At 33.4% G+C, this 19,003-nt stretch overlaps 1 protein-coding gene and 2 pseudogenes across 1 annotated transcript; all 3 read left to right on the top strand.

Moving 5' to 3' along the window:
• The first annotated feature begins 780 nt into the window (after positions 1 to 780).
• LOC132035206 (short chain aldehyde dehydrogenase 1-like) lies at positions 781 to 2,509 on the top strand (annotated as a pseudogene).
• A 5,626-nt stretch (positions 2,510 to 8,135) lies between these two features.
• Positions 8,136 to 9,516, top strand: LOC132034730 (short chain aldehyde dehydrogenase 1-like). The gene is made up of 2 exons (XM_059425093.1): positions 8,136 to 8,176; positions 8,739 to 9,516. Exons 1-2 carry the CDS (start codon positions 8,139 to 8,141, stop codon positions 9,514 to 9,516), a joined length of 816 nt encoding a protein of 271 aa, XP_059281076.1. The 5' UTR covers positions 8,136 to 8,138.
• Positions 9,517 to 15,330: 5,814 nt separating this feature from the next.
• LOC132035207 (short chain aldehyde dehydrogenase 1-like) lies at positions 15,331 to 17,377 on the top strand (annotated as a pseudogene).
• Positions 17,378 to 19,003: the final 1,626 nt, after the last annotated feature.

The following is a 19,003-nucleotide window of genomic DNA, read 5'->3' on the forward strand; positions in this document are numbered from 1 at the left end:
CCACCACCTTTAAACCCTTTCCAACTTCATCTTCATCAACATTAGAGAGCAAACTGTCATTACCTTCAATCCCTAAAACACTATTCAAGGTTGCCCTTATATCACCGTCTTCAATGTTGTTAACGACATTTTCACCATTATAATCATCAGTTTCACTGTTGTAATCAACGTTTTCACTGTTGTTATTATCAATACTGAGAATGTTTGGGTCCATTTTATGTTTGTGATTTCGGCAAAGGAAGAAGAGAAAAGAGTAACAGGCAACTGTTGTAGAAGATAAAATAAAATAAAAAAGAGGCACCTATTGTATGTAATTAGGGATTTTTTCTATTGTTTAAATGGTATAAAATTATAAAATTAAAATAAAAAGAGGCAAAGTATAACGTAAATGTATAACATATAAATGTATAAAAACGAGATCGCTCATCGCCGGCGTGTTCGAAAACTAGTGCTGAGCATGCCTAAGTGTAATTATGACTTAGTTTTGGAGGGAAAAAATAAAAAATTGTTTAGAGCCAAATATTCATTAAGGGTAATTAGGACTTTTTAAGTGAGTTGTGCCAAATTGTGTCATTTTGAGTTGTGTCAATTAGCAGCACCCAAAATGAAATGTTTAAAATTATATTATTCCTAGGTATAGAATATATCATTACTTTTTTAAAAAGTGAACTTCCAACTGGACGTTTACAATTTAATAGTGGCACAAATAATTATATAAGGACCATTGGCCAGTACTTGTACAGTAGTACCATTCACTAACAAATATCTTCCTCATTTTGAAGCACTTGAAGCACAATTTTCATGGCCTCCATTGCTAAAAGGTACGTTTTGTTTCTCAATCCTTCTCCACTTTCTTTTCTCAAACTTTTTTCTTTGATTTGTGATTTGATGATGTGGGTCTTCTTTAATTTCTTGAAAAATTATTATTTTGGTACAAGATCTCATTTCTTCCTTATTTTTCTTGATATTGTTTTTTTATTTTGCTTAATTAGTTTAGTAGAATTGGTACTGAAATATTTCCTGCTAGAATACCCTAACATTCAGAGTAAATCCCACTTGGTCATATCAGATTTAGGATATGAAGTCTTCCATTTGAAATTCGATAAAATAACAACCAAAACCATAGTCTATCTTAAAGACAGTTGTGCACCCATCTCCTTGGTATCCTAGATCCATTAGTGCCACTGGGCAGAAACGGAGATAAGATTTGAAACTTATGAGCGGGATTTTAGTTCTTTTAAGTTACTGAGTTCTAAACTAATAATTTGACACATTCAATATATTCTTAAGACAAATATAGTGTATAAACCAAAACTACTAGGTTCGGCCCTGCCGCTGGGTACCTACTACCTATCATGAGTACACGTATCGAATAACTCTCTCGATAAAGACTAAACATATGGAAAGAGATCACCTAGTATTTTTATTTTACTTTTTTGCAGAGAATTGACCCTTATTGTCGCTCTAATGATCAAATTAAGCTTCATTTTATGAAATCACATATGTTCAAATGTATCAGGCTCGAAGAAAAAGTTGCCATCATAACAGGTGGTGCTAGCGGAATTGGCGAAGCAACGGCAAGACTATTCATCAAACATGGTGCAAAAGTAGTGATTGCAGACGTTCAAGACGATCTTGGCCTATCCATCATTAAAGAAATAGGCGAAGATGATGCTGTCTCCTACGTGCATTGCGATGTCAAAGTGGAAGAAGACGTCGAAAATGCAGTGGACACAGCAGTTTCCAAGTATGGTAAACTCGACATAATGTTCAGCAATGCTGGAGTTCCAGAGGAACTCGATTCCACCATCCTGAAAGTCGACTACGAAAGTTTTAAAAGCATATTCGACGTGAACGTCTTTGGGGCATTAATGTGTGCCAAACACGCTGCTCGTGTGATGATTCCAGCCAAGAAAGGAAGCATTATTTTCACTTCGAGTGTCGCCTCTGTCACGTGTGGTGGTGCTGTGCACACGTATTTGGCATCGAAGCACGCCGTGGTCGGGCTCTCCAAGAATTTGGGTGTTGAATTGGGACAACATGGAATTAGAGTGAATTGTGTTTCACCATTTTGTGTGCCAACTCCAATGCTGAGGAATGGTCTTGGAATTAATGAAAAGGAGAAGATTGAGGAATATGTGTCTGAAATTGGAAATCTTAAAGGGACAGTCTCGGACGTTGAGGATGTTGCACAAGCAACATTGTATCTTGCTAGTGATGAATCCAAGTATATAAGTGGAATGAATATTGTGATTGATGGTGGATTTAGTACTACTAATGTTGCTCTCAAAGAAGGCATTAGCACGTTGCGTTCTTAGATAATGTTTGTTTTGATTGTTATTGAAATTTTATTGTATTGTTAAATCCATAGAGTAAGCAAAGATAATTGCAGGAATTAGATCTTTGATAGCTAAATTGTTGGGTGTACTATGAAGTTGTACTTGAATTCTTGATCAATTTGGACAAATAAGAAAGAAATGTTACTCTCAAAGAAGGCATTAGGACATTGCGTTCTTAGACAATGTTTATTTTGATTGTTAATTGTTATTGAAATTTTATTGTATTGTTAAAACCATAGAGTAAGCAAAGATAATAACAGGAATTTAGTCTTTGATACCTAAATTGTTGGGTGTACTATGAAGTTGTACTTGAATTCTCGGGCAATTGAATAAATAAGAAAGAAATGGGTGAACATGATCTTTTACTTTTAAATAGGACAAAACAACTGACCTTCCAAATATTTTTTTTATAAAAAAAAAAAACAAAAAATCTCTTCTTTTTTCTTTTCTTTCTTAAATTAAAAATAGCTACGAAACAAAATGACCCATTTAATAAGAAGCATATGCTATAATTGAAGTCAAGATCCTTCGTAAATAAAAACAAGGATTATGATGAATGGCAACTACTCCTTCATTCTTAATCAGAGATCTCGATTTGAGTCCCCTAATTACAGAATCGCCCTTAATAAGAAACATTTGCCCCCCAAAAGTGGGACTTTCAGATGCCAATCCAAATCTAATGGGGTCCTAATACACCGGGTAGAAAAAAATAAAAGATCCTTCATGAATTTGTTTTATAAAAAGAACGGAGAAGTGTGATTTGCAGCTCATACAAAACGGGATAGAAAATTTTCAGATTTGTATTTTCATACACGCATTTCAGCTATAAATCATTTAAATTTCTTATACAAAATATACCCAATGTTTAATTTTTCACTGCTTTACGTCTTATCAATTCTTACCTTTTTCTATCATGATATGCACATTTTAAATGAATAAAACAGCTTAAAACATAAAGCCGACAGAAGCTCCAACTACGATATATTTGGATATGGTTTTACTATATATTTGGACTAGTTAATTTTCAAGATGACTAACTTTTTCCTTTTTTTCTTTTTGAATGTCTGAGTACTTTATATCGTGACATGAATATGGTTTTACTATGTTACATTGGACCTTTTAATAAGATCAAATATATAAGCAGCCCCTTCAACTTATCATAAAATTCTATTTAGACAAAGGGTGACATTCAAAATTGTCCAGTTCAAAAAAGAAAAAGATGGAAAAAAAAAAAAAACTAAATACTCGCGCTTCTTCTTCCATAGTTTCGAGCCTTGGAAAGATTTAGTACAAGTTTTTTTTTTTTTTTTCGTGACTGGTTTTGGACCATGTCAGTAAAACCAAAAACTAGACCGGAAAAGCTAAGGGAAACGATATCGTAAAGTCCGCACCGTATTCAGTAACGGAGTTAGAATTTTCACCGAGAGAGTTCAAAATATAAAAAGTAAACATATGAAGAAACTTAAAAGGTTCAACGTCTACTATATATATATATATAGAAAATAATTTTAATCTTGTAAAAATAATATTTTTTTCCATCGAGAGAATTCCGATGAACACCCTCGGCATAGTGTGGCTCCGCCCATGACCGTGTTTGCTACTATTGCTGATTTAACCGAGTTTTCAGAGATCGCCGACAACGACACTCTGCGGGTTCTATTTTTCCGCTTCTCTGGTATTTTCTATTCAAACGGTTACATAACAAATTCAATGAACCTAAGTTGGTGAAGAAGTACCAAAAATGCAATAAAAATTGAAACAAATGATTTCCAGTTGAAGATAAACTCCTTCTCTCTGTTTCTCTAATAGACAAGCTTTGATTTATCAGAACCATTTTTTTTGGTTCAATTCTTGTATCATTAGATTAAAGTTATCTTAGTTTAGTTACAAAAAAGATGGAGCTTCCCTCCGATAATGATTCCAGGTGACGAAGAAATAGAAAACTAGCGGCTGGATTTACGTTGGTGGTATTCTGTTTGGCGGAGAGGGTTATTTCACCGTAAAATGACTTTGTCGGAGAGACAAGTACACATATGGACAAAAACATTATTTCGGAAAAAATATAAAGTTATTCACGCTCCCAAAGGAGTTGAAAAACACTCCAGTTGCCATGTCAACTCAGTGTGTTCATAGACACAAAAATCTAAAATAGTTAAGGTGTCTAAATGAAATTTTGTGACAAATTCAAGAGGCTGCCTATGTATTTGGCCTTTTAATAACAGGTCCTTAATGCTTATGTTGCTAGGCATTTTCAACTCGATATTTGGTTGCTTGCATGAATACTTTATTTGGATGGTCGTGGAAGTGGGAATAAGGAATTATAAAAGTAATTTTACATGAATATTTTATACTGGATGTTCATTTTTGTTATCAGAAAAAGCAGCTTGACTTATAGGCACAAAATCGAATATCCGAAATAACCAAATCAATTAATACTAAGTAGGCGTTTGGACATGCGATTTGAAATCATGAGATGAAACCAACGGCTGGACATGCATTTCATCTCATGGTTTCAAATCATGGTTTTAAAAATTTTAAATATAAAACTTGACCCATAAGTTTATATTTTGTAAAAAAAGACACATAAGTTGGTAGATATTTTTAATAATTACTCCCACTAACCATTTACCAACCTTTATTTATGTCTATCATGTGGGAGGATTATATTAAAGAGTAGTTACATTACTATTCATGTTAAATTTTCCTTTTTATTGAACTAAAGTTTGATTAATTAATATTGTATTTTTTAGAAAGACCTTCTAGTAGCGTATTAATTTTATTAACTATGATTTGCTCATTTAGTAATATTGTATAAGAATTGAGAATATTTTGATAGTTTTCCCAACTTGTGGGGTTTTTATGTCTATAAGAAAAATACAACTTAAGAAATCCAAATAGCATGTCCAAACATAGTTTCAAACCATGTCCAAACGGCTCCTAAATCAAACTTAAACAAATTGATCTCCTCCGAACTTATTTGGATTAGACTTGAATTTGTAATTTCTTGAATTCGAAAACCGAAAATTCAGACTAAAGTTTCATATCTAATCTAAACTATCTGAATGCACACCCCTAATTATTCCGGATTACATTCCCTCCAGTAAGTTTTTGTCAAGTACTTGTCAATACACAGTTAGATGCAAGCAACATATATATCCAATAAAGATTTAGCGAATACATTGGAGATCCTAAAAGAAAATTGGTACTCCCTCCGAATTAAAAAGAGTGTCTGCTTGTCATTTGCACACCCTTTAAGAAAATATTAACTCCTAAAAAAATATGTATTTTGACTAAACTGCCCCTAATTAAATAGGTATTAGAATTTGATCACATAACACTTAATAGGGGTAAATCTGAAAAAATAAGGTTAATTCTCTTTTGATTTGATAAGTGAACACTCTTTTGGACCGAAAAAAAAAAAGGCTAAGTAGACACACGTTTTGATCCAGAGGAGTATTTGTTTGTACCGATACAAATTTAATTACTGGAGGGAATCTAGTTGTAAGAACAAGGAATTGTATTTTAATGGATTTAATTACATTTTTTCTAATTAAAAAATTCAGCTTCCAACTGGACGTTAGCGATTTAATAGTGGCACAAATAATTGATTAAGGCATTGACTTGTACTAAAAGTATCATTCACGAACAAATACTCCCTCCGATTCAAAATAAGTGTCCACTTAACTTTTTTATTTTGGTTCAAAATAAGTGTCTATTTATAAAATCAAGAAGGAATTAATTTTATTTTTTCATATTTGCCCCCATTTACTCAAGGCAATAAATAAGCAAGAGTCTTATCAATTAAGGGTAATTTAGTCAAAATACCTATTATTTTTCAGGAGTTAGGATTTTCTTAATGGGTTTGAAAAATGTTAAGTGAAAAGAAATCACCTAGTATTTGTTTTCCCGGAGAGTTCATCCATATTTTTGCTCCTTTTTTTTTTTTTTTTTTTTTTTTAATTATTAAATTTTCTCTAGTCAGTTGGGTATTATATATCATTGGAATAAGTACACGAGTAGGGCTTGATCTTACCTCAGAATACAACACAAGGATAAAATAATTTATCCTTCGTAAACGGAGAGTTAGGATATTTCTATCTATACATCAACCCGCATACATCTATAATAAGTAAATTAACTAACAAAATAGTTCGTCTTGTCGTATTTGAGTTTGTGCCTCCAAGGAAAAGGTTGAGGAATTTGTGTCTAAAATTGCAAATCTGAAAGGGACAATCTTGGAGGCTAAGGATGTTGCAGAAGCAGCATTGTACCTTGCTAGTGATGAATCCAAATATATAAGTGGGATGAATCTTGTGATTGATGGTGGATATAGTACTACTAATATCGCTCTCAAAGAAGGCATTATGAGGTTGCGTTCTTGAATGAATAAAATTTCGTTTTAGACCAAAAGTTTGGGACTTTTAGTCTTTACACATCTTGTTTGGATGGTTGTTAGTTGTTACTTGTTCCCCATTGTATTGTATTGTCACTTTAGGTGGTTGTTACTTGTTAATACCACTTGTGGCCTTCAGTTATATATTAAGCGTATTAATTTTGCACTGACCTGAAATATGTATTTTATTTCCTTTGTTTGTGAATAGTCACAAATATCATGAGAATTAACCGTTCTATCATTTAATTACTCATATATTATGTTACGTTTGTATTGTTACTCCATATTTAAGGGTCTAAAAATAGCTTAAATGTAGCAATTTCCTACATAGAAGAATTGAAGGTTACATATGTTGAGTCATATATCACAAGAGTTAATCTAGCGAGGGTGGAATCCTGAAATGTCAATAACCAAATGTTGGATCAATTCGGGTAAATTTATTCTAAAATCGTTAAAACCTTTAGAGATGCAACTCTTCTCCATTTCTTTTTTTCCCTCAAGTTTCTACTTTGATTGACGCTTGTTCAGAAAAGACCGTATTAAGAAAGAGTAACAAGCTAAACATATTTTTTTGATCGATTTACTTAACTTTTGTTAAAGATAGTTATTTCAAATTACATGCGGCTTTAAAAATTCAAGAAAATATTAATTAATTAATTATAAAATTTTACCCTTACTACTCTAATGAATTAATTTTCTACATAAAAGTACAAATTAAGATTGAGATACGAAAGAATAGATAAGGACAATTTCCTCACTTTATTATTATTGTTTTAAAAAATATGCAATATATTGAATTGACAAGTAAATAGGATCAGAGAGAGTATCTTAGCATCAGTGCCGACAGAGGAGAAGTTGACTTAAACATGTAATTTCTTTAAAATGCAATTTACTTGTTCAATATAATCATTTTCTTTTCTCATCCCAGTGGCATGTATTTGTTCTGGGGCCACGACTAATCTAGATTCACGCTGCGTAAAATTTATTAAAAGGAGAAGCGCTTTCTGTAAAGATTTCTTTCATTCAGCGAGCTCGAATCCAAAACCTATAATTAAGATGAATATGAATATCAATGGTCTAAACTAATTTATTTAATTTATATTGGACGACCTTGACTCTTTTTATAATTAATCAAATATTATTGCGAATAACAAGCAAATGTCAGGAAAGGTACTTACAATGCTCATAGCTGTGCGCGATGCATCATGCATACAAATCTAATGTATTAAAGTATTTAATAAACCATTGGCCAAAAAAAATAAAAATTAATAAACTTCTTTACTGCTCCAACTAATCCTGTCAACTTTCACGTGCACGTTAAAAATTGGATAGTGTGGCACAAAGAGTAAGACCCACAAGTACAATTCACTAACAAAAATATCTTCCTCATTATCAAACACTTGAAGATGAACTCCATGGCCTCCATCTCCTCCATTGCTAAAAGGTACCTTTATTTTCTTATATTTTCCTTAAGGTTGGGCTCCTTTCCTATATGATTGTGCCATTGTGATTGTTCAATTGTATACCTTTGAGTACTAGAGAGCTCATCGTAAATGAATCCAAGATCCAGAATTAATGAACTTAAGAAGAGTGTGATGTTATTGTACATACACATTTACATGTCTTTTTATATATGTATGTTATCTCAGTCTCAATTTATGTGGTTGTGTTTTACTACGGAAAAGAATTAAGATAGAAAAAAGAATTAAGATAGAAAAACAAACTTTTAATGGTTTTGGTCTTAAAACAGATCATACACATTTGTATGGTTATAAATCAGCTCATTAAGAGTGAAATAATATGTTTAAATTTAAATTATTTCGAAATAAGGAAGTACGATATTCTTTTTTGAACTAAATAAAAAGGAAAGTATACCACATAAAATAGGATGAAGGGAGTTCATAGCTCAAATCAAAGGTAATGAGTTCAATTGAACCTATATAACTTGCCTTAGATTTGCCTCTAAAGTTCACTCTCATTATTGCTTTGATGTTCAATTTTATCAGACTCGAAGGAAAAGTAGCCATCATAACGGGTGGTGCTAGTGGAATTGGTGAAGCTACTGCAAGACTTTTCATCAAACATGGTGCAAAAGTAGTGATTGCGGACGTCCAAGACGATCTTGGCCAATCCATCATTGAAGAAATAGGCGAAAAGGGAGTTGCTTCCTACATATCCTGCGATGTGAAAGTGGAAAAAGACGTCGAAAATGCAGTAGACATGGCAGTTTCCAAGTACGGAAAACTTGACATTATGTTCAGTAATGCTGGAATTCCAGGGAAATTAGATTCCACCATCTTGAAATCTGAATATGAAAATTTCAAAAGTGTATTCGACGTGAACGTCTTTGGGGCATTAATGTGTGCCAAACACGCGACCCGTGTGATGATTCCAGCCAAGAAAGGTAGCATTATCTTCACTTCTAGTGTCGCCTCGGTCACCTACGGCGATGCCGCACACACATATTTGGCATCGAAGCACGCGATAGTGGGGCTAGCGAAGAATTTGGGTGTTGAATTGGGACAACATGGAATTAGAGTGAATTGTGTTTCACCAATTGGTGTGGGGACTCCAATGTTGAGGAATTGTTTAGGCATTAAGGAGAAGGAAAAGGTTCAGGAATTTGTGTCTGAAATTGCAAACCTTAAAGGGACAATCTTGGAGGCTGATAGTGATGAATCCAAATATATAAGTGGAATGAATCTTGTGATTGATGGTGGATATAGTACTACTAATGTTGCTCTCAAAGAAGGCATTAGGAAGATGGCAGTCTTAAATGCGTAATTTTCCTTTTTAGATAAAAAAAAAAAATTGTCCATTCTGTGTTAGTTTTATCCTTTTGAGTAAACGTTTAATTTCTCCATGTAGCTATAAAATGGTACTTTAGAATATATTACTCTTTGATCTTATCTTGGACTGGCGCCCCTTTTTATCCGTCAAATTTATCTCATCTAAAAGTTGAACTAATATTCATGCGCTCCAACTTCCTTCCTTTTTGATGATACTTGATTGTGAGCATGTCTATCTTTCAGCCTCTTCCTTTATATATGTTAACTGTTGTCGGCCTATGATACCTACCAATACATGGTATTTGTACTGATATTACTTTGCTGCATTCTTTTACGAGTGTAGAATACGTGACAGGGTCGACTTCCTCTCCTGGTGGCTGATTCCCGAGGCTTTGCCGACGAGCATCCAGGGTGAGCACATGGACGGATCCGCAACCTCGATGCCTCTTCTTATTTACTTGTCTTACTTTGATGTTCCGAGACTGTATTCCACTTTCAGACTTGTAGTATTGTAGTAGTGGATCTTGTACAGCCCTAGAACAGATTACTTGGGATTATTTTTATTATTTACGCACTTATTTATTTATCTATTCTAGATTTATTATATGTATTCGATGGTTGGGTCTACTTTATTGTTGATTTGAATTGTGATGAGGGATGGGTTAGCCTACCAGGTAGGAAAAGGGTAGGTGCCCACACGTTCCCCGATTTGGGATATGACACTTTTCGAATCGGATAACGAATTCTCTAAGCAATTCATCATCACCTTGAGCAATCTTAAATATATCCGTCTTCCTTGCGGACACCGTCTTCACCTCAGCATGAGCTTTAATAAAGGCATCAACAAGCATTTCGAAAAAATGAGTTGAATGTTCTGGAAGCATCTAATACCAAGTCATTACCCTTTCTGACAAGGTTTCACCAAACTTCTTGAGGCAACGTACTCAATTTCATCCGGCTACATATCGTTTCCTTTAATAGCACACTCTAGGGGATCAGTAATCCTATCGTATTTGGGCAGACCGACATCTTAAACTAATGAATTTAGGTGTTGCATTTTGCGGGTATGGTAGCTGTACATATTTTTTCTAATATGGTCCTTTTAACACGTCCGGCTCCCGCATCCGATCTATCAGAGAGTTGAATGCCTTGAAATCTTTCTCACTCCGATCCAACTGGCTGTTCAATTCTTTCTCATTTTCCTCCAACTGTTGGGAAAGAGCCTCCAAGTACTACATCACCTCGGGTGCCGCAACATTGCCTCGGGCTTCACCACTGCTTTATCCGTGTGTTGCCTCCACGTTAGACGGTTAGCATTGTTTTTCCTTGCTTGCAAGTTCAGAATGGTTTTCTGCTATTTTTTTAGCAACTCCAGTATTTTTGCTATTCCCGGATCCGCTTTTGCAAACACTTCTTCTTCATGATCATCGCTAGGAATGATGTCATCTCCAGTGTGCTTGGATCCATGAGGTGATTCTGGGACTTGCTCATTCCTTGTACGGTCATCTCCTGTTGTTTGATTTCTTTCCTGAGTGTTTGAATTGTTCAACACTCCATCGGCTTGATTTCCAGTAATCGTCATGTTCAATTTTTACCTGGTAACAGAGATTTAAGAGTGATAAGTATAATGGTTAGAGCAACAAAACAATATCACTATAATCCTTAGCTCCACGGTGGCGCCAAACTCGTTTACCCTAAAAAGAGAACAATTGAATTTATTTGTGGTTTAAAAGATTCGTAATTTGTTTTGTTATAATTAATGAAATGAAATCAATGAAAATAATTATAATAAGTTAGGTAAAAATATATTGGAGATTAAGTATGCTATAATTGAATAGATAAGCCTGGGCGTTGTTGATCCTTGGAACAAATCCTTCGTGGGGTTTTCTCCGGTGGAACAACTATTAGCTCCGGCTCTAAGAAGATGAGAACTATTCGGATACTAAAGTATAAATAAGATAGCTAATTGAAAATACTGAATTGCAAATAATGAGTGTAAAATAATGTTTTATTCGATGCCCTTTTCCGGGTTGTTTGGCTCCTTTTATAGCACAAATACAACAACTATTATGCTGTGATTAAATCCTAATAACGGACAATAAATGTTGTTTTAATTCTAAATTGTAACGCTTGCTCTGTAACTGGACCGGACATATAACGTTATTCTCCCATTTATGACCCGGTGCTATTGCCTTTGTGGATTTACTCCTGACGTCTCCGGGGCTACTTACTCGAATTAAATGAGACAACTTGCAACGTTCCACCTTCTACTGCGACGTGCTTCAATACCACTTTGCCACGTGTCGAGCTATATTTTGCCATGTATACATATATGCTCCAAAGAAAAATGAATCTCAATAATCTTTCTTTCACCCTCTTTTTTTTTTTTTTTTTGGAGGGTTAAAATAATCCTATATTTTTATTACCGTTTATTCTAGTTCTTTTTCGTTCTCTTCCCCACCCCTCCAACCCCCCCCCCCCCCCCACACACACACATTAAGCTATGGTAGTCTTTTTTTTTTTTTTTCTCTTTTCACGCTTTCTCTAAATTCATTGTTTTGTATTGTTATTGTTGTTTAAGTTTGAAGTTTTTCCAATATTAATTACTCATGTGTTATATTAAGCTTGTATTGCTATTCAATATTTTAGATATATATATACATATATCTATATTTTTTTATTACATAGGGGGAAGGGAAATTGGAAATGGGAAATGGGAAAGGAGATTACAGCGTGGGGGATTCGAACCCTCACCAATAAGGTGAGAATTCAGGTAGCCAATCAACTGAGCTACTAGATCCCTACTATACATCATATAGATTACTAAGTGATCAATAGTGTTATTATCCCTTGTTTTAATTGTTACTTATATTTTATTATATTGTTAAATATGTCGTTATGTAATGATGAAAAGAGCAATAATATGTAACAGCCAATTCGGTCGGAATGGAATCCCAAAATGTCAATAACAGAATATTGGACCAAGCTCAACTCGGGTAACATGATTCTAAAATCGTTAAAACTTTTGGGAATTTTCCTTTCTTTTTTATTTTCTCAAGTTCCTACTTTTGATCGACGCTTGTTCAGAGAGGAGCCCGTATTTATAAGAAAGAGCAACGAGAGAAAAATATATTTTTTTCGGTTCTATTTACTTACCACATTTGTTAAAAATAGTTAATCGAAATTACACGCGGATTTAAAAACTCAAAAAAGAATTAATTAATTAAAATTTTACCGTACTACTTTAATGAATTAATGTTCTAGATATAAGTAAGAAGATTTGAGATACGAAAGAATAAATAAGAATAAAAAAATATGCAATAGATTAAATTGACAAAGTAAATAGGATCAGAGGGATCAAGAAGAAGAATCTAGGCATTGGTTAACTAGTTGAGAACAAATGAAAAATTTGATAGGTGCTAAGGAAGATGAGATTTGCTGAAGGATTTACACATATGATTTGAAGATTGATAGCTAATAATTGATATTCCATACTAAGTAATGGTCAAGTTCATGGATTTTTCCAACAAAGGAGAAGTTGACTTAAGCAACATGTAATAATCCCTTTAAAAGATTAGGTTCCACTGCACTCATGCACACTTACGCAGAAAAAAAAATTAGTTATCATTTAACTTGTTCTTCGTATAATCATTTCCCATCTTGTGTCATGTATTTGTTTTGGGGTCACGATTATGTAAACTTCATTAAAAGAGAAAGTGTTCTTTATAAGGATTTTTTTTCATTCGCAAGACTCGAATCTGAAATCTCTGATTAAGATAAATTTAAATAGAAATGGTAAGTGTTTAGGAATTCAAGATCAAAGTTGGCAAGTGTTTCCAGTTATGCTCTTAACATTAAAGAAGCAGTCCTCTATAATACTAATGATCAATTCTAAAAAAATACCTAATAAATATGAGTGACTTAGTAAACTATACCTTGTATTTATTGGTTTCCTTAATCAGCGTGAAAAAAGCTAAAACAACACTTGTTTTAAGACTGAGGAAGTATTAATTACTCAACCATTTATTGGTAATCATGATTGACAGCGGAGACTTAGTTGTGAAGAACATGCAAATGTGAGGAAACGTATCTAAAATTCTACTCCCTCTGTCCCATGTTATTTGGCTATATTACTAAAACTATATGTCCCAAATTACTTGTTCGTTTATCAAATCAAGATAAAATTAATTAAATTTTTTCCATCTTACCCTTAGTATTAAATGTTCTTGAAAATAGTCAATATTGATTAGAATGTATTTATTGGAGAGAGATAGAGGTAAGATAGTAAAATACATCTTTTATTTATAATTTCTTAAGTGACGTGCAAAAGGGAAAGTGGCCGAATAATATGGGACGGAGGGAGTACATGGCTGTGCACGATGCACGCAATGTAATATATTGAAGTAAACTTCCAAGTGGACGTTAGTTAACAATTTGATAGTGTGGCACAAAGAATAAGAACCACAAATACAAGAATAAGAACCACAAATACAACACTTCACTATCATTTTCAAACACTTGAAGATGAATTCCATGGCCTCCATAAGCTCCTCCATTGCTAAAAGGTACCTTTATTTTTTTTAATCTTTTGCTTGATGTTGGGCTCATATTGTCCCATTGTAATTGTTCAATTGTATACTTTTGAGTATATTCGGGAGTTATCATAAGTGAATTCAAGATCTAGAATTAATAAGTTTAGGATGAGTGTGATCTAGAACAGGAACAAGGATACGTGACTGTGCAATGAAAGCCACGTTTCATATGGAATTGTGCAACGATGAAATTGCCCTTAAATCTGAATTTTATGCCATTAAGCATACACGTTGAAACCATCACTTATTATTATATATAGAAATTACTCAACCATTTATTGGTAATCATGATTGACAGCCGAGACCTTAATGTGAAGAAGAAGCAAATGTTAGGAAACGTTTCTAAATTTCTACATGGCTGTGCACGATGAACGCAATGTAATATATTGAAGGATTTAGAGCCCGTTTGGCTTAGAGCCCGTTTGGATTGGCTTAAAGCTTTAAATGTTCGTTTTTTTTTTTTTGAAAGTTTTTTCAAAGTCATTTTGTCTTAAAATAAGCTCAAAAAAATAATTGACCCATTTGACTTAGCTTATCTAAAAGAACACATATGTTCGAAAACAAATTTTATAAGCCAAAAAAATAAGTTAGTTACCCCAACTTATTTTTTTTAGCTTATGTTCGCAAAACAACATTTTATAGCATAAGCCCATCCAAATTTTTAATAAGTTCTTGAAAACAACTTATAAGTCGTTTTTTAAGTTTTTATCCAAAGCCATTTTACGCTTAAAATAAGCCAAAAAAATATTGGCCCGTTTTAAATTTTTTAAAAACAGCTTATAAGCTGTTTTTTTAAAGCCCATCCAAACAGACTTTTAATAACATATTTACTACTCTCTCGGTTCACTTTTACTTGTCCACTATTTCAAAAATAGATTTTCATTTTTCGCATATCAAGATAAGACAACTTTTTTCTTCCTGATTTACCCATAGTATTAAATACTCACTTCAAATCATTTTTCCAAATCTAATAAAAATATGCACCAATTAATGTGGGTAAATTGGTAAATTATGCCCTTCATTTTATTATTTTCTTAAACAGCGTGAAAAGTCCAAAGTGGATAAGTAAAAGTGACGGAGGGAGTATAATTAAAATCAACTTCAATTCCATGTGGACGTTAATTAACAATTTGATAGTGACACAAAGAATAATAAGAACCATAAATAAAATACTTCACTATCAAAAGTATATCATCCTCATTTTCAAACACTTGAAGATGAACTCCATGGCCTCCATCTCCTCCATTGCTAGAAGGTACCTTTATTTTCTTATATTTTGCTGAATGTTGTGCTCCTTTCAAATACGATTGTCCCTTTGTGATTGTTCAAATGTATACCTTTGAGTATATTAGGGAGTTATCATACGTGAATTCAAGATCTAGAATCGATAAGTTTAGGATGAGTGTGATCTTACTATGTACACATACTTAAATCTCTTTTTACATATGTATACTTTCTCAGTCTAAATTTATATGACGATGTTTGACTCGCACTGAGTTTAAAAAAGTAAGCAAGAAAAACTTTTGAAAGTTGTGCTCATAGACATTTGTGTAGCTATAAATCATCTCGCTAAGGGTAACATAGAAGCTTAAAGTTGAATTATTTCCAACTAAGAATGTATGACATTTTTGTTGGGACGGACCAAAAAAGAAAGTGTGTTATATAAATTGGGACACAAAGAGTATATAGTCCAATTAGTCGAAAGCAATACTGAACCTACAGAACGTGCCCTAAAACCGCCTACGAAGTTCGCCCTTATTATTTCCTTTATTTTGTTATCTTTTCCTCGACGCAGGTTGGGCTCATACTGTCCCATTGTAATTGTTCGATTGTATACCTTTGAGTATATTAGGAAGTTATCATAAGCAAATTCAAGATCTAGAATTATAAGTTTAGGATGAGTGTGATCTTAGTATATGCACATATTTAAATCTCCTTTTATATATTTATACTTTCTTAGTCTCAATTTATCTGACGATATTTGACTCGGCATCGAGTTTAAAAAAAAAAAAACTTTTAAAAGTTGTGGTCTAAAACAGGTCATAGAAATTTGTGTGGCTATAAATCGTCTCATTAAGCGTAAAATGAGAAGTTTAAAGTTAAATTAATTCAGACTAAGGATGTATGACATTTTGGTTGGAACAAACTAAAAAGGAAAGTGTGTTAATCAGATAAATTGGGACGCAAAGGGTATATAGTTCAAGTTGAAAGCAATGAGTTCAATACAAACCTACATAATCCTCTCTAAATCCGCCTCTAAAGTTCGCCCTTACTATTGCTTTAATTGTTCGATTGTGTCAGGCTTGAAGGAAAAGTAGCCATCATAACAGGAGGCGCTAGCGGAATTGGTGAAGCTGCGGCAAGACTTTTCATAAAAAAAATGGTGCAAAAGTAGTGATTGCGGACGTCCAAGACAATCTTGGCCAATCCATTGTTGAAGAAATAGGCGAAAAGGGAGATGCTCTCTACATACACTGCGATGTGAAAGTGGAAAAAGACGTCGAAAATGCAGTAGACATGGCAGTTTCCAAGTACGGCAAGCTTGATATTATGTTCAGTAATGCTGGAATTTCGGAGATATCTGATTCCACCATCCAGAAATCTAAATACGAAAATTTCAAAAGCGTCTTCGACGTGAACGTCTTCGGGGCATTAATGTGTGCCAAACACGCGGCCCGTGTGATGATTCCAGCCAAAAAAGGCAGCATAATTTTCACTTCTAGCGTCGCCTCGGTCACCTATGGCGATGTGTCGCACACGTATTTGGCATCAAAGCACGCGACAGTGGGGCTTGCCAAGAATTTGGGTGTTGAATTGGGACAACATGGAATTAGAGTGAATTGTGTTTCACCATTTGGTATGGGAACTCCAATGTTGAGGAATTGGCTTGGAATTAAGGAGAAGGAAAAGGTTGAGCAATTTGTGTGTGAAACTGCAAACCTAAAAGGGACAATCTTGGAAGCTGAGGATGTTGCAGAAGCAGCATTGTATCTTGCTAGTGATGAATCCAAATATATAAGTGGAATGAATCTTGTGATTGATGGTGGATATAGTACTACTAATATTGCTTTCAAGGAAGGCAATATGAGGTTGCGTTCTTGAATTAGATTGAATAATAAGTAACGTTTTGAGAAAAAATTATAAAGAAGAAAAAAGACATGAGATTTCGTTCTGGTTAATTGTTCTAAATCTTTATATGTAAGTTCTATATATCCTTCGAATGAATGTTTCTCCATTTACTTATATAATGATATTTTTAGAGTATATTTTCTTTGATCTTATCTTAGACGAGTAAATCAAATTAATACGCGATCTCTTTCACCATGTGCTCCTTAATTGCAAATTCTTTTTACACTAAGTGTATATGCCACTCATACAAGATAATTGTACGTGTATGCAATTGTGTGACATCAAACAATCCTCCTTTCATCGAGTTAAACTTGGTATTTTCTTCGAGGAAATGGTATTTTCTTCGAGGAAATCTAGCACAACTAGTAACGATTGATGCTTTGCACTAAATCTCTTAGGAAAGAATGGAACAAAAATATCATCTTGTCAAGAATATACGCAGGATAGAACTCAAGTATTTTTCCATAGAGAAACCTAATAGGGACTGATGGTGTTTATGGTGTTTATTAGTGAAATTTGCAAATACCGAAAGGATTGTGCATTTTTGTAGTACTCCATAACTTTTTGCTCGTGTCTTAGTTCCTACTTCCTAGTATTTGTTTCACATATAGTGTACTGAATTCTTATCAGAGAAAATGTCAAAATAGGTCCTTTGTGTTTGAGTGTAACTGTGTAAGTTCAAAATAGTCCTTTAATGGGCATTAAACAGTTTTAGTCCTTTAAGTTTTCCAAAAATTAACACTTTATTCTTTATCAGATATTTAACAATTTATGTTCGTTAAATTTGATGGAAACAGTGAAACCTTTTTTTAGCTATAAACGCCAATAAAGTCCGACCAAATTAAAAAAACATGCGACCCAAATTACTACACTAGACGCTAAAGGATATTAAAAAATAGTAAAAATTACACCTTTAAGTTGCACTAAAACTCTAAATATAAATCAAAAATGACAAAAACTACAAAAATTGTACCTTTAAATGTGAGTTCCCCTTAGTTTCCTTTATTTTCATGGTTCTTGTCAAATCTAACACAGTATGGTAAATATTTTGACGGCGATTAATTCTGTTAACGTTTGGCAAACTTAAATGACCAAAATAGTTCAAGTCATACTCAAAAGGACTATTTTTGAACGAAGACTCAAACATAAAGGACCATTTTTGTCATTTTCTCCTCCAATAGGAGTAATTTATGAACGACCAGTCCCAAGAACCTTTCACGTATTTGTTTCCATTGATGGGTTCGTTTTGCATATTGAGACTTGTATTAGTAACCATTTTTTTTTTTTTTTGTCTAATTACAACTATTGGCTTAGAAAATGACAAAAATGGTCCTTTATGTTTCAAGCTAGGTTCAAAATAGTCTACTAAAGTATGAATTGAACAATTTTAGTCCTTTAAGTTTGCCAAACATTAACATTTTTAGTCCTGTCAAAATATTTATTTGACGAAAATTATTATTAAAAAAAAAGTTAGCTAGAACCCACATTTAAAGGTACAATTTTTATAGTTTTTGCTATTTTTAACTTATTTTAGAGAATGGTTCAACTTTTCGAGGTGTAATTTTTCCTATGTCTTGTTTATCTTTTTAGGGCTCGTTTGGTTGGAAACAACTTATCCCGGGATAACTAATCTCGGGATAAGTTATTCCTAGTTTTTTTTCCAACCAAACGTGGGATAAGGCGGTACTAATTTTTATCCCAAGACTATTTTTCTCTATCCATCATACCAAACGAGCCCTTAGTGTCTAGAGTAGTTATTTG

This window comes from Lycium ferocissimum, chromosome 10, assembly GCF_029784015.1.
Source record: "Lycium ferocissimum isolate CSIRO_LF1 chromosome 10, AGI_CSIRO_Lferr_CH_V1, whole genome shotgun sequence".
In the NCBI taxonomy this organism is placed as follows: domain Eukaryota; kingdom Viridiplantae; phylum Streptophyta; class Magnoliopsida; order Solanales; family Solanaceae; genus Lycium; species Lycium ferocissimum.

What these genes read in the sequence shown, in the direction of transcription:
- LOC132034730 (XM_059425093.1), top strand. Translation starts at nt 8,139, where the DNA reads ATGAACTCCATGGCCTCCATCTCCTCCATTGCTAAAAG. An exon ending in ATCTCCTCCATTGCTAAAAG is followed by an intron (nt 8,177 to 8,738) that starts GTACCTTTATTT and finishes CAATTTTATCAG; the next exon opens with ACTCGAAGGAAAAGTAGCCA.